The sequence below is a fragment of the Malaya genurostris genome, chromosome 2 (assembly GCF_030247185.1).
Source record: "Malaya genurostris strain Urasoe2022 chromosome 2, Malgen_1.1, whole genome shotgun sequence".
Taxonomy (NCBI): Eukaryota; Metazoa; Arthropoda; class Insecta; order Diptera; family Culicidae; genus Malaya; species Malaya genurostris.
In genome coordinates, this window is record NC_080571.1 from 328,405,745 (window position 1) to 328,429,210 (window position 23,466).

The 23,466-nt window shown below is 37.2% G+C and overlaps 3 protein-coding genes across 3 annotated transcripts; 2 read left to right on the forward strand and 1 right to left on the reverse strand.

The window, feature by feature from the left end:
* Positions 1–7,481: 7,481 nt before the first annotated feature.
* LOC131431470 (gastrulation defective protein 1 homolog) lies at positions 7,482–9,611 on the forward strand. Its single transcript, XM_058597202.1, has 2 exons — positions 7,482–7,631; positions 7,683–9,611. The coding sequence occupies exons 1-2, from the start codon at positions 7,553–7,555 to the stop codon at positions 9,557–9,559; spliced, it is 1,956 nt and encodes a 651-aa protein (XP_058453185.1). The 5' UTR covers positions 7,482–7,552; the 3' UTR covers positions 9,560–9,611.
* Positions 9,612–9,658: 47 nt separating this feature from the next.
* On the reverse strand, positions 9,659–10,307 carry LOC131431471 (NTF2-related export protein). The gene is made up of 2 exons (XM_058597203.1): positions 10,141–10,307; positions 9,659–10,083 (listed from the first exon to the last, which is right to left on the reverse strand). The coding sequence occupies exons 1-2, from the start codon at positions 10,159–10,161 to the stop codon at positions 9,685–9,687; spliced, it is 420 nt and encodes a 139-aa protein (XP_058453186.1). The 5' UTR covers positions 10,162–10,307; the 3' UTR covers positions 9,659–9,684.
* Positions 10,308–16,064: 5,757 nt separating this feature from the next.
* Positions 16,065–17,835, forward strand: LOC131431472 (caspase Dronc-like). The gene is made up of 4 exons (XM_058597204.1): positions 16,065–16,252; positions 16,373–16,975; positions 17,029–17,252; positions 17,310–17,835. The coding sequence occupies exons 1-4, from the start codon at positions 16,121–16,123 to the stop codon at positions 17,671–17,673; spliced, it is 1,323 nt and encodes a 440-aa protein (XP_058453187.1). The 5' UTR covers positions 16,065–16,120; the 3' UTR covers positions 17,674–17,835.
* The last annotated feature ends 5,631 nt before the right edge of the window (positions 17,836–23,466 follow it).

Genomic DNA, 23,466 nt, shown 5'->3' on the forward strand with positions numbered 1-23,466 from the left:
CAAACTTTGAAGGCATAGAGCGGACAAAATCATACACTCCCATGCAAAAGTTTGAGTCCACACTCTTAGAAAAAATGTAACTTACGCTTTACGTAAATTCAAGCATGCCGTAATTTCTTCGGTGATGTCATAATATTACATCTACCAAGATGTAAAAATAAATTTCGCGTCTGTATCGATGTAAGCATCAGCTAAATCAACTGTGAAGTTATCTTTACATGCTTTGAACTGTGAATGTAAGTGAATCGTGACACTTCTTTTATATGTATCTATTAGGATGTAAAATTTTCTAAGTGCACAGTTAAAAAATTTTACAATTCAAAGCAGGTAAAGATAAGCCATATCATTAGCTTCACAGTTGATTTAGCAGAAGCTTACATCGATTTATTTTTACTTGTTAGTAGATGTAATATTGTGTCATCACCGAAGAAATTACGTCAAACGTGAATTAATGTTTTTCTAAGAGTGTGTTGAAGATGAAATGTTTGGATGTTTTGTCTATTTATGTGTATGTAGGTAATAGAACTGCTGAAAAATAAACATTTTTTTTTGTCTGGTTATTGCAAAAAATGTGTTTTTAAACGTTTTTTGCATTACAAAATTCGTGTCCGGATTTCACACTACAATTTTTTATCCTACTTTCACACTAAAAACAAAATTTAAACTAAGTTGCACTTCTCCGATTTTGCTTTCAGCTGTTCAAATAAAAATAATCGATCCTTTTTATTTTCTGGACAATTTTTATGCATTTTGTTTTCGGTGAGACTGACATGCCCCTTATTGTTGTGTGAAATTACTTCACAAATCATACTTTTTAATCCTGTTTAGAAACCTGATCTATTTGCACAGCACATATGAAATTTACAGGTGACTCAAATCCAAATATGACACAATTCATAAGAACGACACTCTTAAAATAAATGATTTCTACTAGAATGATTCAAATTTGTATTAAACATACCTCGCCTCTCAAAAGGGGTGTGTAATTTTACATGTTTCAACACTTTAAAATTTGTCAGAAGACATTAAATGAAACTTGTTAAACTGTAAAATTGAAATATTTTTGAGACTCGACATGGTCACAGAAGACTTAAAGTTCTAAGTGTGTGGGTAATATAACAATCCACTTTTTTATAGTATTGATTCGAAAATATAATGCATACCAGAGTAAAGTGAAATTGTGGAATAGTCACGAATTGCGTCCGCATTGGCAGGCAGGAAGTTCGTGCCGTTGCGTGTCCTCAAATGAAGATTTATGAAGGAAAACGTGTCTAATGGTGGTGACACCGTCTATCACACCAAACGCAACATTCACAAACAGGTACACTAAGAAGTCCATGATTTTCCATAATTAATCACGAAAAGACAAATTTTGCGTATTAAAGCCATAGCTCCGAACGGCGAGAAGGGGAACACGACAAGCACAAGAACGGGTAAAGAAAAGCACTAAATCAAAGACATGACGCCCATTCCCGCGTTTGACTCGAACAAGACCAGGTCATAAAAATTTAATGACACAACAAGAGGAATAATCGAGACCAGGTATTTTTATTCATGATGGAGTCAATAAAATTTTCTCTGTAGCTTCGCTGTCCTTTTTTCCGTTGCCTGATTTGTATGTTAATCCTTACTGAAAGTCGGTGATAGGTTGCACAGGGGAACATTAGATCGGAATAGATACCGAGCTGTTGATAATCAAAACTTCGTCCAATTTACGAGAATGCAAAATGACACCTGTAATAATGTGACACTTTGTGCAAATGGTCAGGAATTGACTCTCATAGCTGGCCTAGTCTTTAAGGTTTTTTTTTTATGTTATCAATGCGCTGATTTCTACATGTCCCTTAGGCTGACCACATTTTACGGCATTGTTGTATAAATTTACATTGCTTTTGATTTTACTACCGTCGAACATGGGTCAGCCTGGTTCCATAATGTCGTCTGTTGCTACAGTTTCCGGTTTGTCGCAACTAAACATCACCCACGACTGTGATGTAGATAGCATTAATACGTCATCGTGTATTGAAGGAGTACTGGATAGTGATTCAAACATAAATCTTAATCCCATGTCGTTTTGGCTTGAAGCCTAAACCAACTAACTAACTAACTAACCAATATTAAGTGCTATCAAATGCTGTACATTTGACAGCAGTCAGCTTAAGGGACAAGGAGTCCATTTCCATTGATGATTTGATAGTGAAAAAATTGCACACTGTTTCCTTAGTAGGCCTTGAAACATGCTATTTCAATCTGTTTGTTTGCCTCAATCGGCGTGCCCTTCAAAACATCACGATCCACGATTTGAATCACTGAAATGAATGCAACCGTTTAAATTTAGGAATCAAAACTGTTCGACGTATTTAAACGAGTCAAGGTCAATGTCAAGTTTGAATAGGAAACTCTGGTCCAATGTTTTCCATAACAAAAAAGTAGGACTCACGCCGGATTCCAGCGAGCAGAGTACTGCAAAACATTCCTGCATTTAGAGAACGGTCAGTTTGCTGCATTAGGTGGGGGAATCTGCGGTGAATGGCAGTGCAAGAGGGTCAGCCTATATTCCAATAATGCCAACCAACACATAAAAAAAACGGTTAGACGGAAAACAGGAAAAATCGCCGCCGACGCCGACGCCAAACAATCAGCTGTAAACCGTTCCAGTCGAGATCTCAGGACTGTTTCTCGCCGACGTAAAAAGGTCTACAAGGCTAGGCATGCGAGATGGCAAAAACACACTGACCGCTCCGACCAACACTAATTTCAAAGCTCATTGCAGGTGGTGTGAGATTGGGAAGCTAATCTATTAATAAATTTGCTCGTCTGGTGGAGCATACAGCTATATTTACAATTTGGTTTATGCGAATGTTAGCAAGGAAGGGATTCTGTATGTAAATCTGAAATGACAGCTCAAGCTTCATTAATTTTACTCAAATACTGTGAATCCATATAGGTCAGTAAGATGAACATCAGACCAAAATTTAAAAAAAAATCGATACTCTCCAATGCTCCATTCTCTTTCCCCCGTTTTTCCTATCCTTATGTTGATGTTTTAACGAACCTAATTCAGGATCGGTTAATAGGTTAGAATAAGTTTTAATTCAAATGACAACCTTAGAATTGTCAGGTAGGTTATAATAGGGACGACAACAACAAAAAACGATCCAATTGAACTAAACTGACAGTTCAATATACATACAGTTATTTTCTGAGTAAGATAATAATATTCTTTACTAAAAATCATATAAAGGGTGTTTTGTGTGTCACATCTTCCGATAGAGATAAGTGGTGTTTTGTTCAGTAATCTTTGACAATTCATGATGGATAGGTTTACAACAGAACAACACTTCCAACTTATTTCGAGAACAATAGTTCAATTCGTGATACGCACTGACGCGTGATGTTTTTTAATCGCATTCACCTGGTTTTCGCTACAACGTTGGAAAACTTTTCCTAGGCCCGGAGGGCCAAGTCGCATATACCAATGGAAAAATGTATGTGTGTGCAAAATAAAGAGGTGTGTTTCTCAGAGATGCCTGGACCGATTTGACTGAAATTGTTGCAAATACCTTATGATCCAAAAATGAACCGGAATTTTCATTTTAAAATTCCCGCGCTTGTTCAATCGGTAAACTTTTATTCTCTCAACGTTGGCAACACTTTTATACACATTCTGTCAAATTTTGACGCTTATCGTACGATTAGTTTTTGTTTGGTGTCTATACAAAGAAGTTGAAAAATTTTCGTGTGGCGATTTTTATAATGGATAAAAATTCAGAACAACGTGCGTGCATCAAATTTTGTGTTGCAAATGGAAACGTTGAAAATGTTAGAAAAGGCCTTTGGTGAATCGTGTCTAGGAAAAACACAGGCGTGGTCGTACAAGCTTGGATCATGATGAGATCCCTGGCCGCCCAACAACATCTGTTACTGAAGAAAACATTGAATCGGCGAAGCAAATCGTGTTGCAAAATCGTTCTGTACCGATTAGAGATATTGCTGTGTTGTTGGGCATCTCTTATGGATCAGCCGAACACATTTTAACTGATGTTTTGGGTTTAAAATGCGTCACTTCTCGGCTGATGACAAAAAAGCTGCATTTCATTCAAAAACAGCGTCGTGTTGATGTGGCCAAAGAGATGATTTCCAACGCAGATATTGACCCCACATTCATCGAATGCATCATAACTGGTGATGAGGTGTGGATCTATGAATATGACGTCGAAACCGCACACAATCGACCGAATGGCGCTTCAAGGCGAGCCATTGTTCTAAATTTTCATCCATTATAAAAATCGCCACACGAAAATTTTTCAACTTCTTTGTATAGACGCCAAACAAAAACTAATCGTACGATATGCGTCCACGGATGCCAGGTCATTTTTTCAAAAATCTGTGATCAAACCCAAAACCAGTCTGTGAAAATCTGTGACCGTTTTCCGTACCCAATAGCAGTTCAAAATCAATTTGGTGAGCAAAAAAAAAAAACCTTTTGCCTCCACCGCTCTGTACTTTTTGGTGCTAAACTGTGCTCGATTTCCAAAATCTGTGAAAATCTGTGATTTATTCAAGAATCTGTAAAAAACTGTGATCATTTTCAGAAATCTGTGAAAATCTGTGTCATTTTTAAAATCTGTCCAGAAAATGATTAATCTGTGAAACACAGATTAATCTGTGAACCTGACATCCCTGTATGCGTCAAGATGTTACAGAATGTGTAAAAAAGTGTTGCCAACATTGAGAGAATAAAAGTTTACCGATTGGACAAGCGCGGGAATTTTAAAATGAAAATTCCGGTTCTTTTTTGATCATAAGGTATAATGCCTTCCTGGAAGTATGCACACAATTGTTTTTGTTTTTGAATCTGATGATTACTACCCAATTTATGTGAACTTTTATGTTAAAATTTTCGAGTTTTTTTTAACAATATATGTCACGATAGACCTTGAAAGCGAAAATATGGTTCCAAATTCAAATACCTTAACGTAATACCAATCAAACTAGATTGTAAGAATCAGTCAACTATTCACGGAGATATCGAAATTTTTGGGTAGTAGATATTTTCGCCAATAGTTCGACTGTGACGTGTGGAACCTAAGAGCAAATTCAGCAGCTAGAAGTTCTATATGGAAGATCTATAATAGAACAGAAACAGGAACAAACGTATCCCCAGCAAGCCGTTCTAGTTTTATTTATTCGACCAGTTCTTCTGTCAAATTAAAAATTTGTGTATTTGAAACACGAGTGAAACACTGCTAGGGCTGCCAGTTTTTCTTGTTATGAAATCCAGATTTAAATTTTGTAACTGACATAAATTATGCATCTATAACTAGAACACTCCTGAACAGGCCCTAATACTGCATTATTTCGGAGCTGAAAGTGATAGCCCATATATTTTTATAACTAAATCGACTGTAACTGTCGTCAACTACAACCACCGAAAATTCGAAATTTTCATATCACTCAAATTTATTTTAAAAAAATATGTATATTTGTTGTAATTCCTATTTATATTGACGAAGCAATCAATGACCTGTTTTTTTTTAGTCACAATTTTTGACAATTACCACCTGCACGGGCCTCGAACGTAGGGATGTCGGAAATTTCGAATTACTCGATTATTCAGTAATCGAGTATAATTTTGAAACTAATCGATTGAAATTTATTCGAATGTCTGGGTTATTATTCGATTACTCGATTATTCATTCGATTATTACTATGGGATTTTTTTAATTATTCGATTAGCTCAATCATCGGTTATAAGTTTTCGGATAATCGATTAAATATTACTCGATTATCTGGGTTATCAATCGATTACTCGATTATCCGATCGATATTACGACATCCCTACTCGAACGGTCACCGGTGCCGGTCCAAAAGCTGCTTGCCGGGCTGACGGGCCTAGCGAAATTTTGCCGGGGCGCACGTATATTTTGTAAACATTTGCTCGACAAGTGACAATCCAAGAAACAAATGTAATTCAAGAACAATTAGAATTTCCGTGTTGAGCATTGAGACGTTACTAACTTTAACGTATTTTTTGCGAATCAAAGTAGCGGTAAGTATATAAGAAAGTGATATAAGTATGCATCGCCCTGATATATAAATATGCCCTATCCATATGAAAATTTATATCAAAGAGAATATCAATGAATTCAGTGATAGACTTAAATTTTTTTTTCTAGATTTAGGCCATGCCATGAACTACTATGCTTCAGAAAAAAATAAAACCTTTATCCGGTATCAAGTTTTTCAGTCTAAAAACAGAGATTAAAGTAATAGTTACAAAAATAAATCTTTATAAGGAGAAAATGTCATGCTGTAATTCTGAAGCTGAATGCTTATGAAAGACAAACATGAATATCTTTTTTTTATTAAATTATTTATTATTTATGTAGAAATTTATGTCAATTTCTTATTTTCCCGCTTTTAATTTATTTAAATAGAATGAACAATTTTCTAGCATGAGCATATTTATATGTATTACAAAATCGAGTTTTTCACTCATCAACCATGACTTCATAAGCACTGGTCGTGGAAAGGCGGAATCACAAATTCTTATCTCATGCCTCATTGTGTATGACAATAACAATTCCGGTTTGATTCAACCAATGTTTTCTTGAAACAATAATCATTTCTGTGTAACAACCATGCTCTAGTTCAAAACAAGCAGATTTTTCACGAATCTTTGAAATCTCGGTTTAAGCAAAGATATCATATTAACAAGATATACAGCTCTCATATTTCCCGAACAAATCATTGGCAACATCCTTTGCGAGCATCGTACATAGAAGTAGAGAAGAGAAATGTCAAATTCGTGCGCGCCAAAATAGCAGCACAATTGACATGATATGTTGAATGTGATGTCGAACGATGGCGTTGCTGAACTGAAGATTGATTTCGCTCCAAGCTGACAGGGTCTGGTTTAAGGCAACATAATTTGCGATTTGTCATACTTATTATTATACTTATATCGTTTTTCATTGATTGCACGGTGCCAGTGTTTTTCTCTAAAAGTCGATCAATGAAACGGTTTTGTAAAGTTCTACTGGTAATGGTTTGCACGCTTACTGTTCGGAAAAGAAAACGGGTGCAAAATAGTTTCCCTCAAATTGCCTTGAAATTGCAATTTTTTTTGTGCAGTTTAAATCAATGAAACATAGTGCACCTGTTTTGATTGCTCGACTGCACGAAAAGTGCAAGAGTCGATCAAAACACTCCAGTAGTGTTTTCAATAAAAAATGACATCAGTTTAATGAGTACTAAACTCTAAGAAGTTGAATTAAAACTACCTTTTTGTTTATGAATATATCCCTGTTCCTTCGGAAAAAAAACTGACAACCACGCTCACTTAAAGAAAAAAAAAGTGGTCACCATAGTTTTTTATCGTGGTTTGAATAAAACGCACGCAGCCAATAAATTTAGACCGGTTTCGAGTGTTACAAAATGATATTTTTTTACCAGAGGGCACATTATTTTGATGCATTTACATGGTTTTGTCTATACAATGTAGCTGCAAAAAACAGTGATTTAATTTCCGATTTTTCACATTACCAAAATGAATAAAGGGAAAATAACTTTCGGAAAAATCCAACTGAAGACTCCTGCAACCGAAAATAATGAACTCACGGCTTCAGGTAAATATTATTTTCAATAACAAACAGATTGAGAAATATACTGTTCTGCAGGTTCCGGGTTTGGGTCTTTCGGTCGGATCGAACCGCAGAAAACTGCAGTATCTTCATCAAATGCCGCTTCCGACGTGGAGAAACTTTCTGCCGATTTGGAAAACAGCCGTATGCAAGAACTAATGGGGATTTCCGGTTTTGGTCGTAAGGCAAAGCAATTCGATATCAATGAAATGATTCAGAAAGCGAAGCAAAATGCTCCGAAAGCTGAAGTGGATCAAAACGCTATTCCCGGTCCTTCTGGAGATACATCTGAAGCAGACGAAGATAGCGAAACAGAAGCTATTGGACCAATGCCTTCACTGATATCCTCGGCTGAAAGCAGCAACAACACCAAATCTAAGAAAGAACTCAAACAACATTCTGCTGAAAATAGTGATGACAGCGACGACGATGACGAGGACGATTTCGACGAGGATGCTCCAATCAACAAAATTCCAAATTCACATGAAGTTGAGATGCGACACGGTTCTAAGGCCGTCATTTCTCTGGCTGCTGACGCTTCGGGAGTGCGACTGGCTACCGGATCGGTCGATTACAATTTGAACTTTTGGGATTTCTCCGGCATGGACAAATCAATGAAAAGTTTCAGAACCCTTCAGCCATGTGAAAACCATCCGATTCGAGATTTATCTTACTCCAGCACGGGTGATATGATTCTGGTTGTTTCTGGCAGTTCACAAGCTAAGGTTTTGGACCGTGATGGATTCGAGAAAATGGAATGTGTCAAAGGCGATCAGTACATAACAGACATGTCCCGAACGAAGGGACACGTTGCCGGTTTGACCGGTGGTAGTTGGAATTTTATTAGAAAAGATGAATTCTTAACTAGCGCAATGGATTCCACTCTAAGGACATGGGTTTTTGCGAAATGCAAGGAACAAAAGAATGTTATTAAAACTAGAGCCCAAGGCGGCCTGAAGACGATTCCGACATGCTGCGCCTACAACCGTGACGCAACTTTAATAGCAGCTGGCTGTAGTGATGGTTCAATACAGACATGGGACACCAGAAGGATGTTCGTGAGCACAACTCATTGTGTTCGAGATGCCCATACTAAAGGTAGCGACATTTCTTCAGTTTTATTTTCATATGCTGGCCAAACACTCGCTACAAGATCCACTGATGAAACCCTCAAACTATGGGATATGAGATTATTTAAAAAACCTCTTCACGTATTTGAGAACCTCTTCTCTCGTTACGATACAACTGACTGTTGTTTCAGCCCGGATGATACGATGGTCCTTACAGGAGAATCACTCCCGAAGGGACAAAAACTATCCAATCTGTACTTCTTTGACACAAAAACATTTGAAACTGTTTGTACTATTCCCATCACGGACTCGCATATTATTCGAACCCACTGGCATCCAAAATTGAATCAGATTTTCATTGGATGCGGCAACGGCATCATTCGTGGTCTGTATGACGAAAAACGAAGTATGAGAGGAGCTAAATTGTGCGTAGTTCGGACATACCGCAAGAAGAAGGACGTGGAAATGGTTGGAGGAGCTCAGGTCATCACACCGCATGCGCTCCCTATGTTCCGACAGGAAAAAACTCGCTCCCACAGAAAGAAACTGGAAAAGGATCGTATGGATCCGGTCAAATCCAAACGTCCAGATTTACCCATCACGAGCGGCCAGGGAGGACGTGTCGCCAGCTCTGGAGGAACACTTTCATCGTACGTTATCCGAAATTTGGGTCTCAGCAAACGAGTTGAAGATGATCAAGATCCTCGTGAGGCCATTTTGAAGTATGCTAAAGAAGCAGCCGAGAATCCGTACTGGATTGCTCCAGCATACACCAAAACGCAACCAAAACCCATCTTCAACAACGAAGATGAACCAGACAGTAAGAAACCTAAAACAGAGTAACTTAGTTTCTGTGAATAAAATGTGTACTCATCTGTATGTTGTGACGTTCAAACACTGAGGGACAATTTCTTTCATTTATTTCCAGCATGTACACTAAACTTAGTTATAAAAAAATCTATTCAATCTTAAAAAATTGCATCTTGTAGTCGGAAGCAATCGCTAGCAATTTTCCACTTATCACCTTGTGCCGTGATCATAAACGTTTGTTGGAATGGTTTAGTTGGGTTGTCCTGAAATTTGACAGTTCCCGACACTTGAATAATGAAGGTTAACTGGGACGAAACGGCATCATCGACGATAGGTTGAGCGTCCAGGGTGTTCATAATATGCTCAGATCTAGGTAGTTCCTGAAAATACTTTTGAATGTTATCCTTTCCATTGGCACCGTTTCCATTCCACACAAGCAATCCGTTATCCATGTAGAGCCGAGCCATCTGGTGCCTCTTCTTGTCAACGCTTTCGTAATACAGCTTTGTGAATTCCTCGGCCGTTCGGCAAGCTGTATCTATTTTGGTTCGAAGATCCTACGAAATCACGATTGAAACATAACCTATAGAAAGTAAAAAATGTATAAATCCTACCGGTTCGATAACAGTCGTCATAGTTGCAAAACTACAGTAAGCTAGCGTTAAATAATAAAACGTGAATAAACTTTAGCTATGTTTTGTTTAGATTTCCGGCATGAAAAAACTCGAATAATCGATTAGACGCCGCTTCGACTAGATTTCTTATGTGAACATAGATGCCAGATAAATTTTTTGAATCGGAACCCAAAAGTCAGCAATACTCGCAGATCAGTCCCACGTCGATTTTTGCAAAGTTTGAGTTAGCTTGAGCAATGAAAACTATGTTCAATATACTCTCAGAAATTGCAATACGAGTTGAGGGTTTGTTCAGTAAAATGTAAGAAAAATATCAACTCATGTCTGTCCCATATGCAAAGTACCCGCATATCAGGCCCATTCAGTGCAAATTTCATTTGTTGCAATATTGGAAGAGCAAAGGTGTATTACCGATATTTTATATAATAATACCATGATTTAGCATTAGGTAGCACAATAAATCAAAATATTCGGAAATTAAATTTTGATCTTCTTTTTCTCAACATGCCGATTTTCCATATAGGACTGATATGCAAGTATGGGAAGTTCAAGTGCTCTATATAGTATAATGAACGAAACCTCGGTTGTTTTAATTTTCTGTTTGACATTTGACGAACTTCTGCGTGAAAACCCTAATTCAGGAAGCATATACCGATGAAAATGTATTTGCACCTCCTCTAAGAAATCTGATGCTTCCGTCTAATCTGTAGACCTGGCATCGCTGTATGCGAACTTTACGTATATGACAGATTTTTGAATGAGCTCTAACGCAAACCCTTCAGGAACGCGTGGCTACACGGTACACGAAGAATATCATCTTTTCACTCAACCATTTAGTAGCCTTCAGTAGAGACCTAAAAAATAAAATCGGATTCTTCCGGAAGAAAAGTCTGGTAAAATCTGACATCATCTATTTAATTAAGAAAAGGTTCCATTTGTTTCTTCAAGCCTCGACATCGACTAGTTAGTAAAATAGGATTCCGTACAAAGCAACTCGAAGCCCTACACAGACGTAAGTAAAGACTTAAGGAAAACTTTGTCATTACATTGTATCGCAATGTCTTTACTGATACTTAGTTTTGTTTATTTTTTATTTATGCACGATTTGAAACGATTTACTCAAATATATCATAGAAAAATGGTATTCCATTACCAACAAAATTTGAAAACTACTTGAAATCTGGTAAAATATCTGGTGGGTTAGAGCGTGGAACATCGCAGCTCTGGTACAGACCCTGCTATAGAGACGTGCGAGCAAAATATTCGCTAAAATAGAACCCCGGCCACTGCAAGATCTATTTATTACTTGCTTTGGCAACCTGGCTAATAAGATGAACTTCAAATGACTTCGATTTCAAATTTAAAAACTTGCATTCGGTTTCAATCTTTGGAAGAAGAAAAAAAAACAAAAATTCAAATGAGGTGTGCTGTTAAATTTTCCGAAAATCGGTTTCGATAGATCGTTTACAGCTGTTCGTTTTTTTTTGCGATGTCCTCAAAATACAAACTCAAGACATACATAGGTGAAATTTGGTAAAATTATCTATTTTGAAAACGATTTAGATACACCATGTTTGATGTGTATTTTCGGATTGTTAAGAAAAAGCAAAATTCATGAAAATGATTTGAAAAATTTATTGTAAATTTTATACAACCCATGCCTTGAATATAATACCGTACATCCAACCCTTTCGTGTAAGTCGCAATTAGTGCACAGAGCTGCCAGATGCGATAAACTTTTCGAATCAAACTCCTGTTAGAGAAAACTAATACACTGCTGAAACGAAAATCAAACACAATAAATCGAAACCTGTATTAAAATAATGTAAGAGCTTACTCAAATTGGATGAATAAGCAAGTGTGACCGGAAAGATATGAGCTAATTCTCTTCCTAACTGATATCTTTCAAGAATTTTTTAACTAGTTATGGGTGTTTTTCATTCATTTATTTCGTTGATAAGCAATATAGATAAGGGTAGTATTCCACTCAGTTTTATAAGTCAAAAAGTACTTAACTTCCGAATTTGAGCGTTACAGAAAACAACCACGAGATGTTTGTGTTTATAAGATGTATGTTAAACATCCATTTACTGTGAAGATCATATTTTGCTCACTTGTGAGATAAGTGTTTTTGAAGAAATTGTGGTATGCTTATGATAAACATACTTTGAAATAACGGTAGTGGCTGCAAAGATTTCGATAGTCCCACGACAAAAGGGCCTAACTGCAAATGAGAGCCTCTCTTTGTTTACTTTCTCTTTAGATTATTACGAAGTCATTATTGCAAATTCTCTAAAGTTTCCAATATAAATCGAAAGCTTGTAGTTTTACCTTAAAAGTTTTGTGAAGAGTGAAGCGTCAAATATAAAATCTGTTCGGAAAATCGTGAAAGAAAAAGTAAACAAAGAAAGGCTCTCATTTGCAGTTAGGCCCTTTTGTCGTGGGACTATCGAAATCTTTGCATCTTCCCACATTATCGAAATGACGGAATGCGTAATGAATTCTTACTCGACTGCATGATTTTTCAGTGCTCGATCGGTTCACTGCTAGAATTTTCGCCTGAGTTGGCAGCTCGATCAACCTGATTGACAGTGACATTATAAATGTCATTGAATATTCGCTCATTTTATGAATGTGTTAGTGTGAAATTTAAGCGACTTAAGCCATTTCACTACACTCCAGCTAGAGGAATGGATGATGCTGACTAAGGTAGGCCGTTTTGTTAATTTCCTGCGAATTTCAATAGTTTATATTGGATTCTAAGAAGAACTGGTTATTTACTAGTTCTGTATATCCGAAAAACATGAAGTTTTAAATTTGTATATTCAGTTACATAATGTTTTCGTTTAAAAATAAACTGAAAATCAGCACGAAAACATGCAAAATCAGGAAAGAAGAAGAAGAAGACGAATTGACCATTCAGTCCGCATCTTCTCACTCAATTCCGAATGATTTCCGAATCAACCGGTTGTAGGCGAACCGGTTCATTCGGAATCGGTTGTTGCACTGGAGTTGGAATTGATTCGGAATTCATTATGATTTCCACATGAAATTCCGAATGAAAATTTCTCGCCGATTCGGAATTGATTCGGAATCCATTCGGAATCCATTCGGAATCCATTCGGATCTGATAATGTGGGTTACGGTCGATAAAGATGCATCTAGCAACACACAAAATTCACAAACTTGGCTTTATGGATCTGATCAGAGATGCCAGATATTTTCATAGAAAATCTGTATTGATTCGTATAAAATATCAGTATTTATCTGTATTCGCTAATAAAATGAAATTTCTACAATACAATCATGTTAAAAAGTGTTATTCCAATAGATTATGGTTATAGAGTGGTAGATAATATTTCATATCTTATATTATATTCATCGACGAAATTTTATAGTTTTTTCCTATCAACAACAGTTGAATTATGGTGCTATCACAAACGAATTTCCAGACATGACAGTCACGATCTTTTTTTGGCGCACATCTACGGTCCTCCGTGAAACTGGCAAATGGTGATAAATTGGTTGCACTGCTGAGTTCCCATCATCGCATTCATAATGCAAATGTCAAACCGTGAGAACCCTTTCGATATGTTAGCTCATTTGTATATATTGAGATTTCATGGCACACTTTGGTCGAAATGATAACAATGCAATTAATCTCGCGCTCCACCAAGCGGTGAGTGCGGTCATTTCAGAAGGTACCGGGAACGGACCAGATTTTTATTTAATATTTGTAAGCACATACATGTCTTTATTATTTGTCTTTGGTGCTATATACTTGTCTAATTTGAAAATGTTCACTTCATAAGTTGAGATGGATTTCCAAAACCCAATATGCAACGTTAAGTCAGGTAATACAACTGTCAGTCTGGCAATAATGTTTCATGATGGCAAGACTTGTCTAACTTCAATTTAGTTACAAATTTTAATATAAATGGATTTCAGTGTTCTTCATTAAATATCTGCACAAAAAATATATATTTTAAAAAGTGATTTGTACGTTGATTCCTATACGTTTATCTCGTCATTGCAATCAAATACTAATAGATAAGCTGGAGAGAGTCCAGTATCGTTGCTTGCGTATAGCCTTGGGTTGTATGCAGTCGACTCATACGGGGAGTCTCGAGGTACTGGCGGGAATTCTCCCGTTGAAAAACCGTTTGTGGGATCTCTCATATCGACAACTCATTCGATGTAGCGTCTTAAACCCGTTGGTTATCGATAACTTTGAACGGCTAGTCGAGCTTAATTCTCAGACCCGATTTATGACATTGTACTTTGATTTCATGTCACGTAACAATAATTCTTCTTCCTACAATCCTCACAGTGTTCGTTTCTATGATACTTCTAATTCTACGGTGTTTTTCGACACATCCATGAAAGAAGATATTTATGGAATCCCGGATCACGTATGCCCTCAAGTGATCCCAAATATTTTTAATGACAAATTTAGAGAAGTCGACTGTAATAAAATGTTTTACACTGACGGATCACATCTCGACGGGTCCACTGGCTTCGGTATTTTTAATGAAAATTTCACCGCCTCCTATAAACTCAGTGATCCGATCCGGCTTCAGTTTACGTCGCAGAACTAGCTGCAATTCAGTATACCCTTGAGATCATTGAAACTTTGCCCACAGACCACTACTTCATTGTATCGGACAGTCTCAGCTCTATCGAGGCTCTTCGCTCAGTGAAGCCTGGAAAGTACTCGCCGTATTTCCTGGGGAAAATACGGGAACAACTGAGTGCTTTATCTGAAAAATCATACCGGATTACCTTGGTTTGGGTCCCATCACATTGTTCCGTAAGGGGTAATGAGATGGCGGACTCACTGGCCAAGGTGGGCGCATTACAAGGTGAAACCTATGAAAGACCAATCTGCTTCAATGAATTTTTCAGTCGTTCTCGTCAAGAGGCACTCGTCAGCTGGCAAACCTCCTGGAATGATGGATATCTAGGACGGTGGTTACATTCCATTATACCGCAGGTATCGACGAAAGCTTGGTTCCGAGGGTTGGATGTGAACCGGGACTTTATTCGCACAATGTCAAGACTTATGTCCAACCACTCTTTGCTCAAAGCGCATCTTCATCGTGTTGGCCTTAGTGAGAGTAATCTTTGCGTTTGCGGAGACGGTTATCATGACATCGAGCATGTTGTTTGGGTGTGCTCCGAGTATTGCGACGTCAGACTCCAGCTAATTGATTCCCTTCGGGCCCAAGGTAGACCACCTTATGTTCCAGTCCGTGACGTTTTGGCAACCAGAGATCTCCTTTACATGACCTACCTCTATAACTTCCTCAAAGCTATAAACGTGCAAATCTAGTTCCCTCTCTTTCTCTTTCTTTCTTCTACAGTGGTCCTACCCCAAACGAACTAAACACTGGTCAAGCTGAATTGCTGGAAACCATCCATAAATGACACACCAACATCAAAGTACACCAACAAAGCATCCGAGTTTAGTATAGTCTCTTCCTCGTTACAATCTGGAGAACGTCGAGAACCCGGAAATGCAAAGTGTGTTTAAAAGATGCAAGCTATTAATGAATGATTTGTAATATCAAAATATGTTCAAAATCAATACAGTATAGGTCCCACCCTCCTGACACTCCTTTACTAACTCTAGGGGAGCATGTCGCCCCATAATACGGCTTCCACTCTTTTCCACCTAACAACAAGACAATCGGCCACGTTAAGCTAACGCAAATGAGCCCAATAAAAATTTTATTATAAAAAAAAAAAATACTAATAGATAGCTCAAATACTAATAGATAGTTTAATTTTTTCCTTAATACTTTTGGTGAAATCTGTATAAATCCGTATTAAATTTAAGAAATCTGTACTCTGTATTAAATCTGTATGCGCATGTAAAAATCTGTATAAATGGCATCTCTGGATCTGATGGTCTGAGCCAGTAAAAGTCAGAGAGAAAAAAAATTCTAATAGCGTTAAAATGAATCAAATCGAACGGCAAAACATCCTTCGCCAAATGGATCAATTAATTCAGAAGACCAATTATCAGACTTTACTGGAAGAATGCTTTAATCGACGGATGCTGTCAGAAGTAATGAAAAATATCATAAAGGTAAGAATATTACTTCGCAAATACATCACATTGCTATTGATAACAAAGTATTCGCATGGAATTGAGTCATACAACATGTAGGTGTACGAATAGTTTAAAATATGTACTTTATTATTTAAGGACCGATACCAAAATGAAGCAACACAACACAAGAAGTTGTTTGAAAAAATAACGAAGCGAGGACCAACTGCATATCAAACATTGTTAGACATTTGTCAGAAAAATTTTCCCGCTGCATATGCGTTGCTGCCGAAGCCTGTAAATATTACAAGCAATTTAAAGAATTCGAGTAATAGCAATGGTCAAGAAAAGTATCACTCAAAATATAATCCAAACCGGCAGCGCTCGGTAAGTGTTAATCTAGGAGATTGCAATCGCTCAATTGGATCCCATTCGGTATCCGAGGAAGATGATCTAAAAAATAATAACAGTTTGAGAGAAACAACGGATAAAGGATCTAAATACTTGTTGGAATTATTTGAGGAAAAAGTTTCTGACCTGTACAAAGTTGAACTTACGACCAGACACCAACGACATCGTTTGCTGCAGGTTTATGAAATGAGAAGCCACAATAGAGGTGTTGTTTTTATACTAAACATCATTAATTATATCAATGATACACATCCGGTGCGGAATGGAGCTCGAACTGATAAAAACAATTTAATTTCATTGTTTCGACAACTTGGTTTTAAAGTTTTCTATTACGAGGATCTCACCAGCGCGGTAATTTTTTCATGATTTTCGCTATTGTGTGTGATTCATTGTTCTTTTTTTAGGATTTTAGCAAATTAGTTGAACAGCTAAAAGTCTCCGAACACCTTTCGACCGAATGCTTCGCGTTCTATGCTTTGGCCCATGGAAACCACACTAATGGCCAAGACAGAATTTATCTTCATGACAATTCAGTATTGTTTGTCGAGGAAATTTTAGTTAAATTCAACAATGCGAACTGTCGCAAACTAATCGGAAAACCGAAACTATTTTTCTTTTCAATCTGCAGGTTTGTAGTTGAGCTATTTGACAGGGATATCACTACTAAAATATTTATTTAATTTAGAGGAGACAAAGCGGATTACGGGACGATGCGTCCATCCGAAGATACGGAACGTGATGGTATGATAAACCCAACGAACCCACCGACTAACATGCCAACCTTCGCCGACATGTTCATATGTTTCTCGACTGTGCCGGGATTTGCTGCTCATCGCGATCTGCATAAAGGTTCCTGGTTCGTCGAGAGCATGTGTGAGGTCTGGGCCAAACACGCACACGATACAGATGTAGAGCAGTTGATGAAACTGGTTGGCAAACACACCAGTATGTACCGAAATGCACAGAACAATGCACTTCAAACTTTGGCCAGTGAACAACGTGGATTTTTTGATATACTTTACCTGAATCCGGGGTATAACGCGGATTAAACTCTATAATTTTTCCTTATTTGCCAGACACTGCAATCCGCGTTCAGATTTAAGCTAACCGTGATGATTTTGTATTCATAGTTTATGAGTATTGTTACATACCTCCAATTGTATTCCGTGTTAAACTTTTCATAGCAATTATTGTAATGAAAAGTTGTTGAATGTATGTTTAATGAATAATTCTTTGAACTCCCTGCCATCTAGGTCGGAAAGGGGAATAGGATCACTTTTTCTAGTTGGTTTTGGAATCTGTGGGGTAACAAACAAATATATGAGAGCAAGAGGCTGTAGAGAGGGAACATCATGCCACTACGATATATTGATTCGATCGAGAAAAGTACTCAACTGCAAGAAGTTGACCATCTACAAAGCCCTCATTAGAGGTTCCACAAGAAAAAAAACAAGAAAGGTGCTGCGATCTATCTATAACGGAGTGTAGATGGAACACCGAACGCGAAGACAGCGTATGAACTACGAATTGTCACAGTTGCTGGGAGAATCATTTATCGTAAGCAAAGCAAAAATTGGAAGATTGCGATAGGTTGGGCATGTGATTGGAATGCCGGACGACAGTCCAGTGAAAATAGTTCTCGAATTCAATTCCGGTTGGAACAAGAAGAAGGGGAAAGTAGCGAGAAAGGTTGATCGATCAAATGGAAAACGGTCTACAATGTATCCGTGTCTTGAGAGCTAGGCGACGAGAAGCCATAGACCGAGTTAGTTGAAAACTGATGCTTGATATAGTGAACACCCCAATTCTATAGCCGCTAGGTAAGGTTAGTATTCTTCAAAGAGCAAACCACTGAAAATGTGAACTGAAAACCTGAAGCAAAGCATGTTCATAATTGAAAACATTTGCCACACACATCCTCGATATGAAGATCGTCAACATTAGTTCCAACCAGGCCCGTACCCAGAATTTCATTTCGGGAGGAACCCAAAGATTAAAAAATAATGTTACTGAAGATTGCTTATGTACCTAATTTTCGGTGTGCCTTTTACGGCTGTTTTTAACATACACTTTAAACTTTTCCACTGGAACTGATATTGTATTACATTTCATTGCGTTTACTGTCTTGTTATTTCGGTAACACATGTCTGAGACATGCTAAATAATTATATGTTTTTGATTTCGGGATTCCCCCCTCTGGGTACGTGACTGGTTCCAGCTAACAAGAATTTACCAGCGAAATTGTTTTCAATAGATTATTTGATCGATAATCCCTGTCCTTTTGCTCAGAGAGGGGAATGGGCGCGTTGTATCGATTTGGTCGTGATACAGCTCGATTGGGAGTCTAGGTTTACCTGATGCTCAAAAGAGACTGAGTTTATGGTAAACACAGACAATGAACAATCGAAGATAACGTAATGGAAACATGTACTAAAAGTAATAGCTAAACAATTAAAGAGTAAAAGTATAATTTCGTAGTCCAATATCACTGAACGCTTCATGTTCACATTTCCTTATCCGTTGAACCATTCTGAGTGACAAAACACACTTAATTTAAATAAAGTCCACTAACCCTTGACATTTCCATTACACTTACTTTCATAACACATCAACGATGAAGTGATCAGTCGGTGTTGAACAGTCGTTCGCACCGCACGCGTATAGCTCTTGGCTCCTGGAAATTTTGTCTGGCTACCTTGAGTTTCATTGATTCATGGCTTCAGTCTTTTTCAAGGCTACCTGAATCACTAACAGTATTTTTAAAGACTAACAATTTGTCAGCCTTTCTCAAGGCTATACAAAGAGTGATATTCTAATATAATCAGTCTTTTTCAAGATTAAGAAATTAATCAGCCTTTTTTTAAGGCTAACTATGCAAAGAACAATTCTTCGAACTAATCAGACTTTATTAAGACTACCACAAAATCAGTCTTTATCAAGACTTTTTTAAACTAGGAGTCTAACCGAAGACTAATTTAGCCTAGTTAATTTAATTTCAAATTTTATTCATTTCAAAAATGCTTGCGTCCAACCGGAAAGGCAACAAGCCTTAGGCTAAAAATAGTTCAATACGGAATAAATCACAATCCGTTATTCAACATTTTTCTAATAACATTGACGATCTTATAGAATCTGAATGTAAAAATAAAAGACAACGGTCGGACTTCTCTTCCGTTGATTCTATGCCGTCTAACAATATTTACGAGATTCTTCCTGAATCCGATTGTAGCGACATAGAAGAAAATTCCCAAAATGGACGCTTGTCGTTCTGGGAAGAAACAATAATCTATGCCACCAGTAACGGTGATGATTTCCGAATTCAAAGCATTCCGTACTGAGCTTTCTACTTTTCTCCCGGAACTAAAAGTCTCATTTCAAATCGGACGAAGAGGAGAATGTCGAGACTTGGTTGATGGATTGGAAGATTATGAACGTCTTATCCGATATTTGTCCGAGAAACTTCATAAATTTTATTTATATGATATAAAATCAGACAGACCCTTCAAGGCTGTCTTGAAAGGCTTATCAAATGATCAAAGTACTGATGAAATTAAAAATGAACTAAAAGAATTGCTTGGTTTTGCCCCCTCCCAAGTAATACTCATGAAAAGAAAAGAGCGAATGGTACTTCTAAACCACGCTCTGGAATTTCCCATGAACTTTACCAAATACACTTCAATCGAAGTGATGTAAACAATTTGAAAACTTTAGAAAAAGTATGTTTCATTTCCCACATTAAAATTCATTGGGAACATTATAAACGGCATAATGATATTGCAAACTTAATGCAATGTCGTCGTTATCAAGGCTTCGGTCATGGAACCAAAAATTGTCATATGGATATACGGTGTTTGAATTGTGGTAAATCTCATTCGAAAGACGTTTGTCCAATGAATGAAACTACTGATAAATTTTCGTGTTCAAATGGCGATGGAAATCATAAATCCAATTATTTTAAATGTCCTGTTAGGGAAAAAATTTTAAACGCTCGTTCGCTTAGACAACAAGTCAAATCAACGACCTTAAATTTACAGCAAATACCTAAAAATAAAAAAAAAAAAACGTTACAAATGCCACGCCTAATTCTTCTAAGGCACTTATTTCTTCGAATTTAAAACAAAAAACTTCTAACGAAAACAATTTATTGACAGGTAGATCGACCTCGTCATCATCTTCTTCTAATGTAAATAATCAAAACACAGGAACGCCTTCCAGCTCATCTTCTAACAAAACCAATTTATTAATATGTAGATCGGCCAAATCATCTTCTTCTAATGACAGTTACACTAGTGTAACAGGTAGACATCTACCTACCAATATTCCTTCAACGCCATTCGCTTCTTTAAACGAGGTCGATTTAGGCGATATAACTGAAAATAAAATGATCTACCTAGAAGATCAACTTTTACAAATGATCATCGAATGAATTCGACTTTATCACTTTTGAAGCATTTCAAATCGGATGGCAATTTGCAAATAATATTATAATGAATTAAAAATTAAACAGTGATGTTAAATAATTATTTGAATATTTTAAATTGGAATGCTCGATCTTTAAAATCGAGTGAAGATAAATTTTATAATTTTCTCAAAGTTCACAAAATTCATATTGCTATTGTGACAGAAACTTTTCTTAAACCGAATGTCAAATTGAAAAGACCGTATAGGTAGTAAGAAATTACCGTATAATAAACGATTTATTAATTTTTAGTTTGACGTAAAGCCGCCATGACTATGTTTAGTTTTTGCAATGACTGAGCGGAAATATATATTGGAGAAGCCAAGTGAAAGAAAAACTAACAGAAAAGATGAATTTTTGGAAAAAGATACGCTCAGAGACAGGACTCGAACCTGCGTTCTTATGCATTCCGTGCATACGCGCTACCATTTCGCCACTCTGATCTTGTTTTAGCCACTGCAAAACTCGAAACAGACACAGTAGCAACGTACATCGAACATGGTCTACATCCTGGCCGTCTCACCCGACCGATATCTCACATCCAAACATCTTCTCTGTTCATCAAACACTAGTCCTCTCGCTTTATACCTATTTCTCCGATCAAGCATTGAGTAGGAGAGTGTATTTATAATCGCTTGTCACCTTCTTAATGGTGCCAGTCGCTGGCTGGACATCGTCAGCGACAGACCCCTATGAAGGTTGTATTGATTGTCTGCCCTTTCCTACCAGAAGCAGATTGTTACGGAAAGTACTGCACGGATTCAGCGATGCTGATTGGAGCGGTGATGTCTCCGACAGAAAGTCAAACACTGGGTACTTTTTTCAACCTGGGAGAAGCCGCTATATCCTGGGCAAGTCGAAAGCAGGCGTGTGTCTCACTTTCAAGTATGGAGGCAGAATATACTGCACTATCTGAGGCGTACAAAGAGTTGATCTGGATACGTCGTCTACTGAACGATTTGAACTGCACACAGATAGGAGCGACAGTAATGTTTGAAGATAACATGAGCTGCATAAATTTCGTAGAAGCGCAACGTCAGTCACGTCGCTCAAAACACATTGACACACGAATGCACTTTGCTCGTGATCTGGTTGAAAATGGGACAGTTATCTTGCAGTATTGTTCATCGGAAGATATGACAGCGGATTTGTTGACGAAGCCAGTGGGAAGCATCAAGCAGAAAAGAATGTCGGCGGCAATGGGTTTAGTCGGCAACGATGGCGAGGTAGCAGAACCGCAGTGAAATTATTGAGGAGGAGTGTCGGTGATGTAGGCATGAACAATATTTCCCTTGCGCCACTGGACTAGAATCACAGACTAACAGACAGGACACTCAAATTAGATTCTTTAATCATTTTAACGGTCATTTCGAATATTCCTTTAGTTGGGACAGTACTCGCATATGGCATGATGGCGCCACGTTACCCCATCAAAAACATCCTGTCTGTCATATAGACTGTGTTTTTTTCATTTACCAACAGAGTTGCCATTCATACAGAATTACCTGTAATGTATTGATTTGTATACGTCCATGCGAATTTCATGTAGGATACAGATTTAATACATATTGCCAGAGGTATATACAGAAATGTGCCTACTTCTCATCTTCCAACGCAATACAAAATCGAACCCGTTTTGTTACAATATTTACTTGCTTCTGGTCTGTCGCCACTTAATTTCGGGTGAAAATTAGCATCACAATCAAAAATAGTCTAGATAAACAATGTTGAGAAAAATAAATGGTTACCTTCCAATATAACTAAAAAAGTTAAATATATTATCAACGTGTTCCAATAATTTATTATGACGATTCATTTTCAAATATTATGATGACATCAGGCATCCCTGCAATCAGCTGATCGGTGTTGACAAACGAGGGGGAACCAACTAGTAAAAAACTTTTACATAACACAAGGGGGTGTACCGATAGTAAATAGTTCGCGCAGTACAATATAGGTGGAACTAGTGCATCACGAAAAATTATTTTTATAAGAATTTACTCATACTGTCCTGTCTGTTAGTCTGTGCTAAAATGACAACCCACATCGGTTGTCAGCACAGCACTGTGTAATGTAGAGATAAAACAAAGAAGATCTATTTCCTTTCTTTATTTCTGTAACGCTATTGGTTATCTTTGCCATTAAAATTGAACCGTTCTCGTCAGAAATTGTAAAGATTGTTAGCAATTTTAAAATTTTTCTACTCATTTTCACGTTTCTTACAAAAATTGTCTACTCCACATGAACACAGCCTCTCCGTATTTAATTTTAACATGAATGTTTTTTTTCAATTTTAGTAATATTGTCAGACAGTGTAACCCATTACCCAAAATTAGATTAGTTTCAAAATGTCTATTAACCAGTGGCATCTCTGTTTCTCTAA

What these genes read in the sequence shown, in the direction of transcription:
- LOC131431470 (XM_058597202.1), top strand. Translation starts at nt 7,553, where the DNA reads ATGAATAAAGGGAAAATAACTTTCGGAAAAATCCAACTGAAGACTCCT. An exon ending in TAATGAACTCACGGCTTCAG is followed by an intron (nt 7,632 to 7,682) that starts GTAAATATTATT and finishes ACTGTTCTGCAG; the next exon opens with GTTCCGGGTTTGGGTCTTTC.
- LOC131431471 (XM_058597203.1), bottom strand. Translation starts at nt 10,161, where the DNA reads ATGACGACTGTTATCGAACCG. An exon ending in TGACGACTGTTATCGAACCG is followed by an intron (nt 10,084 to 10,140) that starts GTAGGATTTATA and finishes GTGATTTCGTAG; the next exon opens with GATCTTCGAACCAAAATAGA.
- LOC131431472 (XM_058597204.1), top strand. Translation starts at nt 16,121, where the DNA reads ATGAATCAAATCGAACGGCAAAACATCCTTCGCCAAATGGATCAATTA. An exon ending in ACGAGGATCTCACCAGCGCG is followed by an intron (nt 16,976 to 17,028) that starts GTAATTTTTTCA and finishes TTCTTTTTTTAG; the next exon opens with GATTTTAGCAAATTAGTTGA. An exon ending in TTTTTCTTTTCAATCTGCAG is followed by an intron (nt 17,253 to 17,309) that starts GTTTGTAGTTGA and finishes TATTTAATTTAG; the next exon opens with AGGAGACAAAGCGGATTACG.